We start from the raw sequence: 17854 nt of genomic DNA on the forward strand, positions 1-17854 counted from the left end.
TGCTCGGTGCCACTTCGTTAGGCCATTTGTTAGAACAGAACCAGCAACCAGACGTTAAACATTAAACAATCAAGAAAATTTTAATCTACAGGATTATTGGTCCATGTAATTCCATGCCGCACAATCTAATCCTTAAAGAATGCTTCCTTTTTTTTCTATTGTATCTCAAACATCTGAGTCCATCTGAGGAAAGCATGGGTATGTGTTTCTTGAGCAGATCCATGTAAGCACAGAAGAGCTTTCTAGTCTGCATCTGAATGGTGGCTGTAAAACCAATTAGTTCTTGTAATTCTTTAGCTTGAAACTGTTTTGAGCATCTAATGACAACTTCAAAAGAAATCCAGTCTTAGAAAAAGGTCTAGTCTTCAGAGGGCTCACGGTAATATCTGCTTGCCTCTTTAGAGACACATAACATAGAAAGCAGCACCTGGTACAAATCTTTAATAACTCAAGAAGCACTTTATGCACTGGGGAGCACCAGACGTTCACAGGATAGCTACTGTTAGTTAAGGATGTGATTATCCTGCCCCATTTTTACTTGCATTCCAAAAAGCAGTTCATTATTGCTCATGAACTTTTAAATCCTCAGGTAAAAAAAACCAAACTAGATCCAGACCATCTGGTAACTGCTGGAAAAAAGGCAGAAATACAATTTTTCTGTCTAGCATCTTCTCCCTTGATAAATCTCAGAGAAGCACCTCATTCAGTAGTAGCAAACACAGAATTAATTCTCTTTCTAGTTGCAGCAGATGGTAAGAGACCTAAATCTGTAAGATGTAAACAGATCTTGAGGGTGCTCTGTGAGTTCCTGCAATAGCCAAAATTGCAATAACATACATGAGATCACCTATGTGACCTCCACAGGGAATAAGCTCTGAATATTGTTTCTAATTATGGAACTTAACAGTACTTGTCTTAAGGACCACGACAATTACAACATTTGAGACTTCCACACCTTCACCACATGCTATCTTTTCAACCGAGGGTAGAAAACAAGCAGTACAGAAAAAAAGAAGTAGAGGTAGCAAAATAAGAGCAGTGTCAGAGACGTGGAACAATACCAAAACCAGGTTACTTTTTGGCTACCAACTTGTGTCACTATGTGCCAGGGCACAGTTAGTGATGAGATGATTTAGAAGCTGGGATGGCAAAAGGCAGATCTGGTATACAAGCAAAGGAAGAGCTCATCAGAGCTTTGCCTGCTACCAACACACCAGGCACAGCTGTGGGTTTGTAACACCCTGTCCATTGAAGAAACACACAAAACCTGGGTAGTGCACACGCGAACACCAACAAGGAACCCACTCTTCATCACACTGTATGAATGTGGTACTACTGAAACATCAGTCATAGTTTTGATAGTATCTATGCCCAGAGTGACAAACCTATCACATCAGTAGGAATACTGATTCCTGAAAGACTCTTCTCTACAAAAAATGAAGGAAAACCTTCACATTTACAAGACTTTTGTCACTCATGCAGTATGACCTGGAGGACAGCAATATCTCTCCTCTCCACAAAGCTGTTTGCAGAGACATCAGAAGGATAAGTTTCTGTGCAGTAAACCCACCAACAACTGGGGAATGAGGCAAATCCTGTGCTTGTAAATACCCTCTGGGGTGTATTCCTTCAGAAAAGGAAGTACACAGGATACAGGAAAGTATACAGTATGCAGGAAAGAGAACTGACAGATCAAACTTCTGTCTTCTGCATTTCTCTTAGCTGAACACGATAGACAAGGCCACACTTTCAGCAATACTTGATACTTATAGGTATGACTTGAAAAGATCTGGAGTCATCAAAGATGACAAGATTACAAGCAAAAATTCCATGAAAAATAGAAGTTATACAATTATATATAAATTCCAGCATGAACTGGGCAAAAGTGACCTCTTACCAGGCTTTCCTTGCTGCTCTCAGAGTTGCAAGGGAAGGGATGAGCAAGAGGATTCCTTTGCCCTCAGATATTTACTCCAGACCCCCTTGCATTTGAAGGAACAGAGCTGCCAGTCCCAGAGCTTCCCTTGGAAGCCCCAGCAGACTTCCCTGCCTGCCCAGGATAGATGTCCTGAGTTGTGTTCAGAAAGTTCTGTGAGAAGACTATCTGCTAGCAGCCTGCACGAGGCCACTGAGTCTTGAAATCACTTGCAGATGAGATGTAATACAAATATGAAGTTTTCCCTACCCCCTTCTAATGAGTTACACATGTTTTCATCTAAACAGCACTGGCACTTCACAGGAAGGACCTGCTCATGGTATTCCAAGTTGATTCCACATGGCTGTGTATTTCCTACTACTAACCTACAAATAGGTTACTAATTTGTGTTTCATCCAGTGAACCACAGAAGTCACTCTCGACAACTTTTTGAAAAAATCTAGAATTCTTCCTTCCATTCACTTCTATTTTTCAAAATTAGTTTTCCTAACAAGTGAGTTCACAGATATAAGTCCCCATCATCTTTGTTAACAGGAATGCAAAGGTCACAGACTTGTATGTATCGGAGAAGAACACCAGAGACATTGAATTTTATAATTTCAGCAATGCAGTGATCATATCTTAATAGAATTATGAATAATTCTGACTTGCAAAAGAACAAATTAGTGTGTTTCATTATTAAACATCTCATACCAAGAAGACAAGTGCTGAAATAAAAATGTCCTTTTATACTGAGACATCTAATAATGAACCTGTTGTGAGCCTAAAGAAATCTCCAGAGAAAAAGCCCAAAACAAAACAGCTTTAGGGTACATTTTGGCTGAACTAATCATCACAGCTGTAGAAAACTAAAGCTGCAGGGGTGTGATGATTTGAGATATTTAAGAAAAACACTGATATCTAGAACTCAAACCCCTCTCTTTACCCAAGAGCTTTGACTCCAGCTTACTGTAAGCATCTTAACTTTATATGGCATTTTGGCTTCAACCCCACCCACATATATCAGATAAACATAAATATGTCTAGATAAACAGGTGCGCTGGAAAAGCTGGGATGGAATATTCAGTAATACTCAGGTCTGCTATTTTAATCATTCACTGCAAAATAAATGAAAGTCAATCACAACAGATACAGCATTTCAATAGCTCCACTGTCTGCAAGAGCTGCACTATTAATTTAATATGCTGTGTAGCAACGCTGTCAGAAAGATGGCTTTCATTGTACAAGTGCCTCAGTGAAGTACCTTTGTTGAAGCTGAGCACTTTTAATACTATTGCCTTCCCAAAAACAAGGTTAAATCTTACTCGTATTAGATATCACTAGATGTCACAGAGTTCCATTAAACCTTATTTATGCCCATGTAAACCACAAACTTGCATTTTCTAGTTAGTGTTCACACTACCTTTAGTGGTTTGTCATAATTCAAGTCAATTTAAAAGCCCTCAGGTTTTGAGCTTTTTCATGCTGTCATCCCCACCATTAAGGCACCATTTCACAGTTGGGCTAAGCCTGTAACACACACCAAGAAAAGGAAGTTTTAAAGTTATTCCCCTTGCTCATTACAACTGTTTTTCTTTTGCACTGAAGTAGCCATAGGATATGTTTCCCTGTGTGCAAACACAGGGCTGGAGAAGGCTCAGCTGTGAGGAATTACACCGGTGCTCACGCAGAGCAGAATGAGGGGAGGCAGAAAAGCACTGGTACTCCTCCCTCCGGCTAAAGCACGGCTGCAGGTCACTTCTGGAAGCAGAAGTCTCAGTGCTGTGAAGCACAGCAGATGCTCTGCAGTGGGCAATCCTCCTGCATAGCCAATTAGGATGCAGATACTCTGAATAAAGCAGCTGCTGTGAGCATGAAGGACTGAACCAGCCTCAACCCTGAACGAGGTATTCACAAGACACCTGAGTAAGGGACAGGTTACCTCAGATGTACCAACTGCCTCCTCTGCCTCAGAGAGGGAATTTTCAGTAATTGCATGCCACTAGGATTAAGTCCTGGATATATTCAAGTGGGGAAGTATGAAATACTACAGCCACTCTTCTATCCCTGCTCATTTTCTTAGGTCAATTAATGGCACTGCCCAAGGAAGGTAAAGGGGTCAGGCCTTCCTTTCTTTCACACCATTATTCCCTCTCAATTGCAGTCACTTAAGATACCAACCCTTTTATTTCTGAAGACTGATATTTCCCTCAGATGTGATATTTAAAGAGAAGGAATGTTTTGCGTAGCAGGAGCCCTAAGCACTTGCTCCTTTCCAACACTATGGTGTTATTTCAGACTCCACCAGTTTATCCTGCATACAGGTCAACTGTGCAGTTGAGGTCACTTACTTCCAGTGAAAGCTATCCAGCGGGCATATTTAGTAGCTTCTCTTCGCCAGTGGGAAGCCACCAGCAAGCCACATGTGACAGTTAGTGAAATGATTCCCATTATGATGAAAAATAACGTAGTGACCCACTCGGGAGGCAGCCGTGGAGGAATACAGGTCCTGTCACGTCCATGGATGGTTTGACACTGTCGCACAAGGCCAACTGTGAGAGCACCTGAAAATACATAGCAGAGAGGCAAGTAAACTTTCAAAATCCTCTCTGAGGGGCGCTCAATTGCAAACCACAGCTCAGAATTGCCCCAAAGTAAGGGATTCTTTCTTTGATGAACCTTAGTAAGCCTTTCAAACACGGAGGATGGGGGGCATGCTATAAACATCTGTCTGCATGTTCCTTCATCACACGCTTGCACAAGCTGAAGTGAGATGGCTGCAAGCTGTATCTGGTTCCTGAGTGGTAATCAAGGTCTAATCAAAGGGATAAAGCACTCGTAATAAAGCCTGCCAGTATCTGCTAATGTGGTAGCTGAGTTGCATAGAGGATCACTCCCTCATCTGTGCAAGATGAAATACTTTTACAGTCTAACAAAATGAGTTGTAGCCCCCTAAAATGCCTTTAATTGTCTAATATCTTTCCCCCTCATCTGTAAACACAGCTTGAAGCCTCTGAACCTTGCAGCAGAAACTGCATTTGATTCACATATGATTTTAAAAACATTAAAAAAACCCCCTGCTTCTTGACAACAATTCATTAAAAAGAGTCCCTCCATGCAAGACTGATCAATCCTTTTGATTGTTAACAAGAGTTACTGTACCCAGAAACTGGGATATCTACACAAAAGATCTATCAAAAAGATCCTAGAAAAAGGATAAGATTGGTACAGGAACCGTAAAGATTTAACCAAAATGATGTCTTTTCTGTTAAATTATACAAAAAAAAAATCTTCTTTTAAATCCAAGTCAGTGCTTTTGAGACTCATAAAGAAGCTTTTAGTGAGCTTTAATAGTGAAGTTATCTTTCTAACCCCACTTTAACTGGCAAGATTAAGATCCATTTCTTCCAATGTCTCTTAAACATCAAGTTCTAGATTTCTCAATTTTATCCCTTCTTCTGAACTATTGTCCTAAATAATCACAATTATCCTTTATCTACATTAGGAGCAAAACCCAACAGTGGACAGCTTCAGAGTCAACATCTTTCTCCACAAATTACTTCAAGTAAATATTGTTTTAGTTGACCTGTTTCAAATAAAAAGAGGGCAACTTAGACACAATTACAGTAAGACTGGGAAGCTTAGGTTTAGCAGTTTAGGTTGGAGGGAGAAACATCTGTCATACTTTCTAGCCTCTTTTTGGGGAAAAAAAGAGCACGAAACAAAGGAGAAAGCCAGTAGTCAAAAGGGTAACCAGTCCTAGCATGCACCTCCTGGCACCCTGGAGCCAGTTTCTACAGATCCTCTCTGCTCACACCTCAGCAATGAGTACCAGCAGAATCAGCTTCTGAGCTTAGAATTGTTGGGTTAGGAGGCAGCAGATCATGTTTTACTAGGCGTCTAGAGTTTTATTAGATGTACTGCTTCACATCCCAGGAGGATGAGAAGAATCAAGACCATTATCAGTTCTGTTGATATATTCTTGCAACATTTGTTTAGACTACAAAATTTCAGTCTTATTCAAATATATCCTTTTAATTACACATCCATTGACTGAAAGATTCAGGGATGAATTTTCAGCTAAAAACTGAACAACTACAAACCCAATAAAGTTGACATTTTCTCCTCCAGATACACAGCAACCACACCATTGCTGTGCATCAGGATCACACAAACCTCAGCCAGGGTTACACAAGCAGTCCTGCACAGCTCCTCACTTGCACAGTACAGTTTTGCATGAACTGCTTCTCTTCCATAGCTTGCAGTGTTTTCATTGCACATCATCTGCTGGGGCAGAGGGGAGATGTGCCTGTGTCCTTAAAAGTCAAGCTCCCTGGAACACACACACTGCAGAACCTCATACAAAACACTGAGCAGTTTCCTGTAGTTTGGGGATAAAGAGGCTATTCACTGCAGCATCATAGAACAGGAAATTAATCCCAATCACTGCAAGACTAGGATTTAACAACAATTTCACTATCCTTACAGCAGAAGTCAGTTTTCTCTAAACTGCAATTCTAATCAAAGAATGACTTCATAAAAATGACATCATACACTCAATAGATGTTTTCTGAATTCAAAGACCTCTCCTGACTTCAGTGACAATAATTTAGTGCATTTTTAACTTTGGCAAAAGCAACGGTGATAGGAGTGACTCTGCTGGACTTGGTTCCATTTTGTGTCTTAACTGAAACACAGCTGCTGGAGATGAGCATGTATTAGCAAGAGACAACTATTTCATCTTTGCATCATTGTAGATGCAATTTGCAGTTTATATTGAAGACATTTTTCAATTAACAAGAGTACATTTAACATGTCAGATTCACAGAGAACCAAAGCTAAGCCCAGGAGTGCCATATCTAGAGGAAACAGAAGAGAACTTAATCTTGAACTGTTATTTTTCAATGCAATTTTTCTTACTATCAACGTCTACTACAACAAAAGGAGATTTTTTCAAAAAAACCCCTCCCAAACCAAAAAACACAGAACTGAAAATGAAGAAAAGGAAAATAAAAATCTCTGAGTTGTGAGTACCAGAGTAGCATTCCTTCTTAATACACAAGGATAGCTGCAAGAAACTATTCAGATGATGGTTTCCTAAACATCACTTCTGGTGCCCAAGCGTATTGTTTCACCCTGGTGGGGCTTTTTGTTTTGGTTTGTTGGGTTGGGGGTTTTTTTGTTTGTTTGGGTTTTTTGTTTGTTTGTTTTTTTAATCAGAGTTTTAAAGTGTCAGAATTAAATTTCAGAATCTGACATTTTGGAGAAAATATACTGAACTTTATGGCTAAAACCTTGCTAGCATATACACAGTACTTTTTCTTAACTCTGCTTTATGGATTATGAATCTGAAGTAGATATACTCCATATTCAAGGTTTTGAACCTTGAGTGTGCAGACTCTAGGGAGGCAAATGGAGGGCAAGAGGTCTGTAAACCATTTCTGAAGGTTTCACAAAGGTAACTGGAAAATCAACCCCATTATGTGCTCATAAATTCAGTTAAAGTTCAACTTTAAGTTGACTATACATGAATACCTCACTCATCTGCATAAACTGGGCAGAAGGAAATGAAACCTCAGGGCTCGTCCCATAGTGACAAATCTGTTGAATTCAGACTTCAAAATAAGTCTCTGGTGTGGAAAAACAGTATTTATTTGCCATGAAATTCAAAAGAGGAGGTTTGTTTGTTTTTTTAATCAGAGTTTTAAAGTGTCAGAATTAAATTTCAGAATCTGACATTTTGGAGAAAATATACTGAACTTTATGGCTAAAACCTTGCTAGCATATACACAGTACTTTTTCTTAACTCTGCTTTATGGATTATGAATCTGAAGTAGATATACTCCATATTCAAGGTTTTGAACCTTGAGTGTGCAGACTCTAGGGAGGCAAATGGAGGGCAAGAGGTCTGTAAACCATTTCTGAAGGTTTCACAAAGGTAACTGGAAAATCAACCCCATTATGTGCTCATAAATTCAGTTAAAGTTCAACTTTAAGTTGACTATACATGAATACCTCACTCATCTGCATAAACTGGGCAGAAGGAAATGAAACCTCAGGGCTCGTCCCATAGTGACAAATCTGTTGAATTCAGACTTCAAAATAAGTCTCTGGTGTGGAAAAACAGTATTTATTTGCCATGAAATTCAAAAGAGGAGTGTGTTTATACGGTGTTTTACTCTCCCCCATTCTAAAACAATCAAGCAAACAGTTGCCAGTCAGCTGCAAACAAACAAACTTGTTACAGAAAATCTTGTTTCACCTTCTCTAGCCGATCACTGAAAAGAGGGACAGAGATAGGAAATTGCAGAGTCCTTCTGCCTGTAGTTAAAGAGCCCAACAGCCCATCTCAAACCAATCACCAAGTTCCACTGATCCGTAAGAAAAAGGTCTTTAAGTCATCCTCTCAGAACTACTTCAGCATAATTGCTGAAAATCTAAGCACCTAACACAGGTATGGAACAAACAGCACAGCTAATGCCAGTAGATTAGGCAGCTGAAAGATGGATCCAGCCCTAAACATGTGCAGTGGAGTAAACACAGCTGCCCACCCACCTCCCCCTGCCTGCATGGCTCAGCCCTCGGGAGCTACAATGACAACCCCGAGGTGCAGGGGCTGCTCCCCCGCTCTCATCTGCCGCTCTCCCTGAAACTTCCAAGACTGGCATTATTCAGGTCAGTACAGCTAGAACAGGAGGTGATTAGAATAGATATGCTAATTATTAAAAATGAAATTTGACCTTTATCAAATCAGAGAATGCTGCACTGAGCAAATGTTACTGAAGTGGTCCTTAGTCTTTTCCAGTAAACGTATTCCCTGAAGTGCCAAAGCATTTCAAACACATTAAACAACCTCTCAGTAGTGACAGTCTGTGTACAACCAGGGCTCCAGTTAATTTCAGAGAAAGATTCTGTGATCACCCAACTCCTCCAAACCACCAGCAGTAATGCTCATTTTCCAACACAGCATATTTTTACTAAAATCAATCATAAAAAGACTCTTCAACAAATACACCAATGCTGGGGAGCATCACCTATTTAACAATTAAGTTTCACAAAACCATTGTGGAAAAGAGGGGGAAAGGCACCAAACCAAGGAAAGGCAAGCCCTCATTTTGCCCCCTGGTGCAGATGTGCAGCTGCCAGGGAGCCGACCCCTAAGTCCCACTCCAGCCCCATGGTGCTCTGCCATCCCTCTCCTGTTTCCCTGGTAACTACAGAGCCACTAAGGAGGAATCACACTCTACAGAGACAAACAAAGATTGCTGCAGCCCTTTAACTCCCCCTCCTCTACATCACTTCTGAATTATTAAAAGTGGCACAGCGACAGCACGGCTGGAAAGCAGCAGCATAAGAATGGCCATTCAGATGTTCACTGCTCATCTGTTATTTGAGTGCCAAGACATGCGGGACCAAGTGTGCCAGATGGACACAGGAGAGGTGCTACTGCCATGAGGAGCTCACCACAGCACAAGAAACAACTAATACAGTAAAAGCAAGATGCAGTGAATGAGGTGGGGCTCAAATGTTAGAAGGTCCCAGAGCTCAGCAGCTATGCTGGCACATGAACATGCAAGGCACAAACGCTCAGAACTGCTCTTGCTCAGCCTGGGGTACCTGTTCCTCCTCTGTATCCCCTACTGTCCCAAGCTGAAAATGTGTTTACTCTTTCCTATCATTGTAGAGAAAATGCTCTTCCTTGGGTTTAAATGCATCTGCAACCCTTTATATTCCTCAACAATAGCTTCCTTATTTCTACCTCCCATACATCAACCACATCCTTAGCAAAATGCTCAATACTAACATTAAATAAATATTATGGGCCAATATGCCTTGTGAGGGGGTTAAAACATGGAACTGCCCTCAGAGAGCTACCTGCTCTCCCTCCCTCATTGTCCTGATGAGATGGGGTGATGCTGCTGGAAATGCCAGTTGTGGCTGGAAGCTTCTGCTCAAAGGAGATACTTTTCTTTAGCGTACTGCGGAAAAGCAGAGTTTAGAGGTTTCTTAATGAGGTGCTGGTGACATGAATCTTAGAGCACTGCCAGTGTGGCAAGGACACTGCTAAGTAGTATGTTTTAGTAATGAGCACAGTACATGGAGCTGTGTTATTTGGGCACACTAAAACATTTATTGCTGCTGGTTAGGTAACAGTCACATGCCAGGGAATGACATATATGAAGTTAAGGGCAGTTAAGCCATTCCCTGTAACTCTCACTGGGCCACAGACAACGACAGCTTGGTTTTGAGCTGATAAACTTGAATGGAAAAAGGTGTAGATCCATCTAAGAGGAACAGGCTGCAGCAATGAGCACAGCTGTAGCTTGTTGCCAATCCAAGTGGAAACTTGAGAGGTCTAAAGAAAACACAGTGATTTGGTCATGGTAGACTAATTCCACACACTAGTGTTAAGGATAACCATCAAGTTGGCTTCGGTCACCCTGCCTTTAACATGTTTGTTGCTCCTTGCCTGCAACCAAGCTGACAGAAGACTGCTTACAAAGTGAGCGAAGCATAGCTGAGGAATTTCTGAGAGGAAAAAACAACACAGCACGGAAAGAATAGTTCCAATGCACCTACCCGTAACAGCAAACAAGGAGGAGGGACTTCCAAGAAGAAAATTTTCAAAGTCATCAAAGGAATTTGGCAGTTGAAGTGGGATGTTTCCCATTCTTACATATGGAATTTATTTTCCTGCAAGAGGCACTTGAAGTGATGTTGCTATACAAAGGGGGAAGAGAGAATGACTTATTTAGGTTTATTTATATGTATTTTGTTTTGGGCAAAATTTCTATGAATTCTATAGTCTAGGTACTAGTTCCTTGGAAACAGAGGGCTCTCCCTTCTGCCTTTCCCAAAATCCAGGGAAAAGCTATGCCTTTCTAGGATAAGCACCACCTCTGGTGTGAAGGCAAAAAAGACAACAGCATCTCGCTGGTTTGCAAAACCAAGGAGGAAAAAAGAATTAACAACACTGGGGAAGACCACTTGATCCTGTAAGGCAAGGCTCATGTTGTAAGAGTCAAACAGAGTTACGGGGTCTCTCTGTCAGGTCCCACTGAACAAGGCCCACAGGCACAGCTCCCAGAATCACTTTGTGTCTACAACTGCTCACAGTTATAGCCTTGTAAGTTATAGCGCTCATCTCAATTTTCAACCTTGACCCACTAAAGCAATTTTAAAAAGTTTACAGCCTCAAATAACATCATAGCAGAGCATTTTTTAAAACGGCACATACACATAATTAACTGCAGCTGAGTAACTGTAAGCAAGTTGAACACCCTGTCTTCACATTTGTGCTTCAGTCATTGTAGGACAACACAGTAACTGAGTTATACCTAAATAGCTATAAAGGGTATATAAAAGAATCAAAATATAAGATAAGATCATCTGCTAGTTTCTAATCAAGTATGAAAATATAATGTCTGGTACAGTTCTTACATAAATAATTACTTCTTCTCTGAGGGATGGAGGTAGTTTGAGTAGATGCTCTTTAGCACTTATGCTGCTAAAATAACTTTGAGGTTACCATGCAAGTACAGTATTCAGGATGTAGCAGAACAGATTGATTCTTTCACTGCGGATGTTCCAGTACGTTGTTCAGGTAGTAGATTAATAGGAAACCAAGACTCACTAAATAAGATTTATGAATGTTAAAGGATAATCTACAAGAAGGCTGAAAAGAATAAAAGAGGATCAACTGCAAAGGCACAGAATATAGAAGAATTCAAAATAAACAGATTATAAATTATCTTTCCTGCCTTTTGTATGCCAAATCTTATGCTTTTGGCCTTCACTCCAATTTGTCTCTCAAATCATCTAATAAGTATCATAACCCTGGGAAAAATCTTTGGAGTTTCTCACTTTGAAGAAGACCAGATACAAGATCAATTCATACACCCACTGGAATTCCATTGGTATGAAACAAACAGAAAAAACCCCCCCCCAAAAAAATTTATGCAATGTTAAAAAAGTCAGTTTTCAATAAAGACCTCGATTTAGTGGCAAAGTCCCTGCTCTATCTAGAGGGCCTCTTTTAAGAACCTTGTTGTAAGAGTCCTTGTTGTAAGATTATGTTATACAATCTGTTATTTCTCTTCTACTCAATTTATCCCCTCCTCTCAAATCTGATGCTCTCTTCCTCCTAAAACAGCTTCAAAATGCATCATCGTTCTTGCTCTAGAGATGTAAAGGATGTTTACTTGCTTCAGGAAGGAAGTATTCTTAAAAATATTCATACAGGTGAGGTAATATCCCTGGCTTCAATCCCAGCTTATATCAACTATGAGGAACCTATCAATTTAATTATATTTAATAATCTTAATTTCCAGATAATTGAACTTATTAGGTACCTTTTTTGGCATTCCTTAGAAATCTTACTGACTTTTAAAGAGAAGAATTCAAAATTTTAAAGTCTAAAGCCAATATTAAAAGAGTTGTGGTATATTAGCAGAAAAGCCTGCCTTGCTGCTGAAGAACATCTGGTGCCAAGTTGCCTCAAAATTTTTCAGTTCTGTGTTTGTATCATGCCTAATGCAAACCAAATCTCCCTTCCACAAACCCCACAGTCTTCTCCCTCCCTCTTCCTTTCCCAAAGAGAAAAAAAATCAGGGGCCATCTATTGGGAAAGACTTACACATATTAGAAAAGTTTATTACTACAGATGACAATCATTATGGTACATTAGTTCTGAGGGATGCTTAAATTGCAGACATTTGGACCAATAAAAAGTGAGATTATTTCTGAATTCTAGTAACTTTCAATGCCCTGCTGCTTGTGTATTGGGTTTATTTAACTTTTTTTTCTTTTGCAACCCTTCTTTTTAATTTTTTTTTTGAGATGGACCACCAGACTCTCTAAGAGCTACCCTCAGGCCCTAATGCAGGAACAACTCTCCTGACACAACAAAGGCTGTGTGTTCTCACATATCAGAGCCAAGAAATCTGCCTGTGCTGAAGGTATTCTTTCCTTCAGACGAAGGTATTAATTCAAATTTCAGAAGACAACATTAATTAAATGTTGGTAAAGAGGATCTCTAATAAGCTGCATCCTTCTGGTTGTTTATTTTCTAACACTATAAGCATTTTTCACAATGGAACAGTTTTGTCAGTGACTAGAATCTTTACAGTTTCTGAAGTGGCAAGGGCCTGGAAAAAAAGAGAACTTTCCTAAAATAAGAAAGCACTGTTTTATTTAGTTTAAAACACAAACAAAGAATCCAGTTATTTTCCTTTTTCCTCCAACCAAAGTAGAGCTACTCAAAGTTGACAAAATTCACTGCCTAAAAAAAGAAAGATCAAAGGCAGTATCAATATTTAAAAGTGATTTTTGTAGTCAGCTACACCATTTTATGCCATATGTTCAGTTGAAAGCCACAAGCTATGCCACCTACAGCTGTTCTGCCATTTAACAACTGATGAGCTTGTGTTCTTTTTAACAGTTAGTTAAATTGGGCTTCAGACAGAGCTGTAAAACGATACCTCTTTATCCAATATACCACACGGCCCTACCCCAACCTTCTCAGAAATGGTCTGCTCAGCACCTCACAGCTGTATGGCTGATGTGCAGCTCTCTAAGGCTGCATCATCAACAGGAGCCAGTGACATGAGGTGGCCAGGCTGGGGCAGTAATGGCAGCACCAGACTTTGCCACGTGGTACAAACACAACATAACCAGAACAACACAGAAATTCTGGATCTCACAGTGCAGTAGTCACCTTCCACACAGGTGTCTTTTATAAGATGGTCTGTTCACAGACTGGCAATAACTGGACTCCAGAGCCCTCCATTTTTAACTCCTGCATATCCAAAAGCATCATTTCATCAAGCTGAGTTTCAAACTTATTAGATATGCTCAAGCAGATCAGGATGGATATACCAAAAGTCCCAAACCACCCCAAGTAAAGTACCCTATTGTTCTCCCTCTTTTTATTCATGGAGAGAAAGTAAGTATCAACCTTCCTGGTTACAGCCTAAAACAATTTCTCTAACCCAGTGACAAAGGTAGGGGGAAAACTCAGGTCCTGGCTCCGCCTTCAAGACTGCTTATGCATTTTAACAAATTAAATTCATGAGGAATAAGGATCATCTTCCTCTGTCAGATACAACCGTTGTGCTTTGCACTGATCTCAGCTTGCATCAGACACACTCCAAGGACACCCACTGATCTGGCTCTTCCATGGCCTCATGAATCACCCAGTGGCGAAGGTGAAAAGAGAAGTGTTGAAATGCCTTTTGGTATTTGTATGGTTAGAAACACATCTGCAGAGTTTACGTGTCTGTTCTGCACTCACTCAGCCTAAATACACCTTATGTGCTTGAATGTTTGCCTACACCTGAGCAAAACTTTCTCTTGGTCCACTACAGACAGAATATTTCAGGCCCAGATTGCCTGAAAGTACAACAAGCAGACTATGCTAAATAAAGAACAAAACGTTCAAAACCCAAACCAAATGCACTAACAATTGTGGCAGTTTCTTTACATCACATAATTGATGGCAGGATTGTATTTATAGCAATGAGGACACGAGAAGGGAGGTTTGCAGGTAGAAGTAATCCTTCATTAGAACTGCTAGAAAAATTGGAAAGATAAGCATATTTCTGGTCTTGCAAGTCCTTCTCTGGACACACAGGTTACCATCACTGTATTAGCTGGGGATATAAAAGAGCCTACCTCTGTCTACTAGACTTGCTTTTTCCATATGGCACTTTTATCGACTGAAGAACAGCACCTATTTGCCCAAAGATGTATTTCACTACAACTAGAATAATATTTCAAGCAAATTAAAACTTAACCTTAGTTTTTATTCCTAACGCCGCTTTTTAACTGTTGCCAAATCTGTGTATGACATGCTTGTAACAACTGAGAATACAGGTTAAACTGCACTTCAAGTAGGGATTAGGTACAGGGCCAAGATCTTATTATCTACAAGTAACACTTGATGTGCTGAAAGACAGACTGAGATACAGCTTAACTACATTCAGGACTGCTGGCACACAGTTTCCTGGCTAATTAACATTTTAAGCCCCTGCCAATATAAAAGGCAAACTGGAAAATGAACTGAACCAAACCAAACCCCAACCTCCTTCTGCAGTAATAATCCTCAAATTTAGGCATTTACTTGCTGTTCCCATCACAATAAAAACATTAAAACCAAAGAAGAATAGGAATGCAGGAAGCATATTCAGGATTTATCCCAAAGTATGTATTTTCTTATTGCTTTTGCTAGGGCAAGTCCTTGTTTTAGAAGCCTGCATAATTTAAGCCTGAATTATTTAGGCAATTAACAGGTGCTGTCGGTGTGGTGATAACACTTTCTCCCTTATCACAAATTGGCATCTACAAAAATAGACTGTTAGAGTCTGGAGAGTTCTCTTTTATTTTTTTTTACTAGTATAAGAGAAGACAGACCATTCCTGAACAGTTAAATTTGCACTTTACTGAAATAAAATAGGACTTTATTGAAACAGCAAGGCTCAGTCCTTTCTGAGCAAGTAGGACTGTTCTTAAAAAGCAACCATACGTTACATAGTGCTCCAAAGAACATATCTGTTAACAAATGTTTACACATTTGTTATACTGACATTCTGAAACAGATTCACTCTAATTTTAGATTTTATATAAACAACCAAGAGATCTCTGTCCTTATCACCAACTTCATCTTACTGAACCTCTACTTACAGAGAACATTTACTTCAGATTACATTGGGCATAAGTCAACAGACTTCTGTTTGCAAAACAGCAACTGCTACTTCTGGCCTTTACTCTCTTTATTCCATCATTTTTCATGTATTGAGCTTCAGGGTGCTTCTTGAAATTGTTGAGTGACCCAGTAATATTCCACTGCAAGAATTTATGGGACCACATTAGAAATTCTTGGCCTTTCAATCTTTTCAGGTTTCCTGTACAATCTTGTTACATAGTTTTAAAATTGAATTAAGTGTGGGTTTAAAAAACAAAGTGAAACATGCTTCTTCCCACGAGTTTCTACAATGGAGAGCACATCATTAACGCCTGAATTTAGGTGCACAATTCGTTTCAGAATGCAATTCAACCTAAGGAAAATAAAAAAATTCTTTCTTCACCCTTGTGACTTCTCTTCCCCCACAGCATGAAACGCCTACAATGCTCCTCACATCAACAGGCACAGAGGAAGCAGCAGTGCATTTTCCCCTCTACAAGAAAGGATATCAGAATCTTCCACTGTTGCAGTTCTGGAGCTGACACTTCCACTGACCGTGGGAATACTGTTGGATTACTGTCTGTGATTGAGAAAAAGCTATCTCTTAATGCTCAATTTAGAGTATTTTTATTTTATATAGAGAAGACTGAACATCAAAGCAAATTTTCAAGTCAAACAAGTCACCCACTATACAAAAGTCATCCTTCAGGAAACTTGAAGCCCATGACAACCCTTTATGAGTTTTCTTCACTTTACTTTGGTATAGAGACATTACAATTAAAGGTTGTTAATGTTTTATACATTAAGCTCACACTGATGAAGTTACAGATTAAACCATTCCCCCTTACTTGTACATTTGCCCTGCCTATCAACAAAGTCAGGATCCCTCTCATTTCAGATGTATACAAAGATTTTATTGCAGAAAGCAAGCAGTTTCACCAAGATATCCTAATAATATTAGTATATATGCCATCAATTTGAGAAAAGTAGAAAGAATCTAGGTTCAAAGCAGCTCTTCTGAAGTATTCATAGCAAAACAGTTGTGAGGTACACTGAACATCAGTTGTCCTGTTCTGATCCCACACATATTCCTTAAAATACAACTAAATTACATTGCTGCCAATAGCAGAAAGTAGTCACAGCAAGAGAAGTGGAAACCACACAAGAACAACCTGGGCAAAAGAATGGAAAGCCCCGAAGTAAGAACTGCAAGAATACAAATTGGGAAGCTGGCTCCATGATGAGCACTACAGAAATAAACTACTTGACTTTACTGTCTATGAACACTGTCATTTGATTATTAAATTCTTGGATGTACCAAGCTCAGAGACAGCCCAGCCTTGTTAATGCATTGTGCAAACAATGGCACAAAGAATTGCTCACCATCAAGTAAGTTCAAGGCCTAATGAGAATTGTCCTCAACTGGACAAGTATTTAAACATCCAAGTGCAGTATTAATCACTACACCTTGAGAGACTGTCATCCTTAATGATCCCAAAGTGCTTTGTAATTTATGGCACAGAACTGCAGCTACCATGAGGTTCTTGGGTAGCAGCCAACTGTTGCCTATTGCACTGTGTTGTGCTGGCTCTGAATACTGCAGTGAATCGCTGGGAGGCTTTTGATGCCCTCACAAGGGAGCATTTTAGTTCATCCCAAGGACCCAGATGTAATAGACTGTTTTGCTCAAAGACAGGAACCAGGCTCTATATACTCTATGAATTTTGAACCTCAAACTCTTAGCAGCAAGTATTTCCTACTGGATTAGCCCATCCCACAGAAACACCCATCACAATCAGATGTTTCCTAGGGTACCCAAGAGAGATCAAACTCTTGTCATCAACTCTATCTACAATATTTAAAATATATATACAAGACAATACATCAGACAGGAGATAAAATATGATATCATAGAAAGAACCCAAAAGCTTCACACTGAGAAGGGATATAACCTATGACTGTTGATTCCCCATAGATCCCTATAGGATCAGGCCAATATAACTGCTTTGCCAGTCTAGCTTGTTTCCCTTCTCCTTAAAACAGACACATACCCTGCACAGATCCTCTTCTTGGCCATATCTCCAGTTTTTCAGATCTGTGTATATCTCCATCAGTCAGAGGCTTAAGGAAGAAAAGTGAAATTGAGGAAAGCAGCTGGAGCGTACATAAGAGGATTGCTGCAAAATTACCAAAGAACTTTTCTCCTGCATATAGCCCTCACTAATAAAAAACTCTCTCAATTACTAAATTTGTAGGCA

The 17854-nt window shown here is 39.8% G+C and overlaps 1 protein-coding gene across 1 annotated transcript in view; it reads right to left on the reverse strand.

The window, feature by feature from the left end:
* Window positions 1-17854, reverse strand: part of CUNH16orf52 (chromosome unknown C16orf52 homolog) — a 24164-nt gene extending 6310 nt beyond the window's left edge. The window contains exons 1-2 of the mRNA XM_017734177.1: window positions 10496-17854; window positions 4267-4479 (exon numbers count right to left, since the gene is read on the reverse strand). Of these exons, the coding sequence (XP_017589666.1) occupies window positions 4267-4479; window positions 10496-10586 (304 nt within the window). The 5' untranslated portion in view covers window positions 10587-17854. The remainder of the gene's footprint in view (window positions 1-4266; window positions 4480-10495) is intronic.

The sequence above is a fragment of the Corvus brachyrhynchos genome, unplaced genomic scaffold (genome assembly GCF_000691975.1).
Source record: "Corvus brachyrhynchos isolate BGI_N302 unplaced genomic scaffold, ASM69197v1 scaffold5, whole genome shotgun sequence".
Taxonomy (NCBI): Eukaryota; Metazoa; Chordata; class Aves; order Passeriformes; family Corvidae; genus Corvus; species Corvus brachyrhynchos.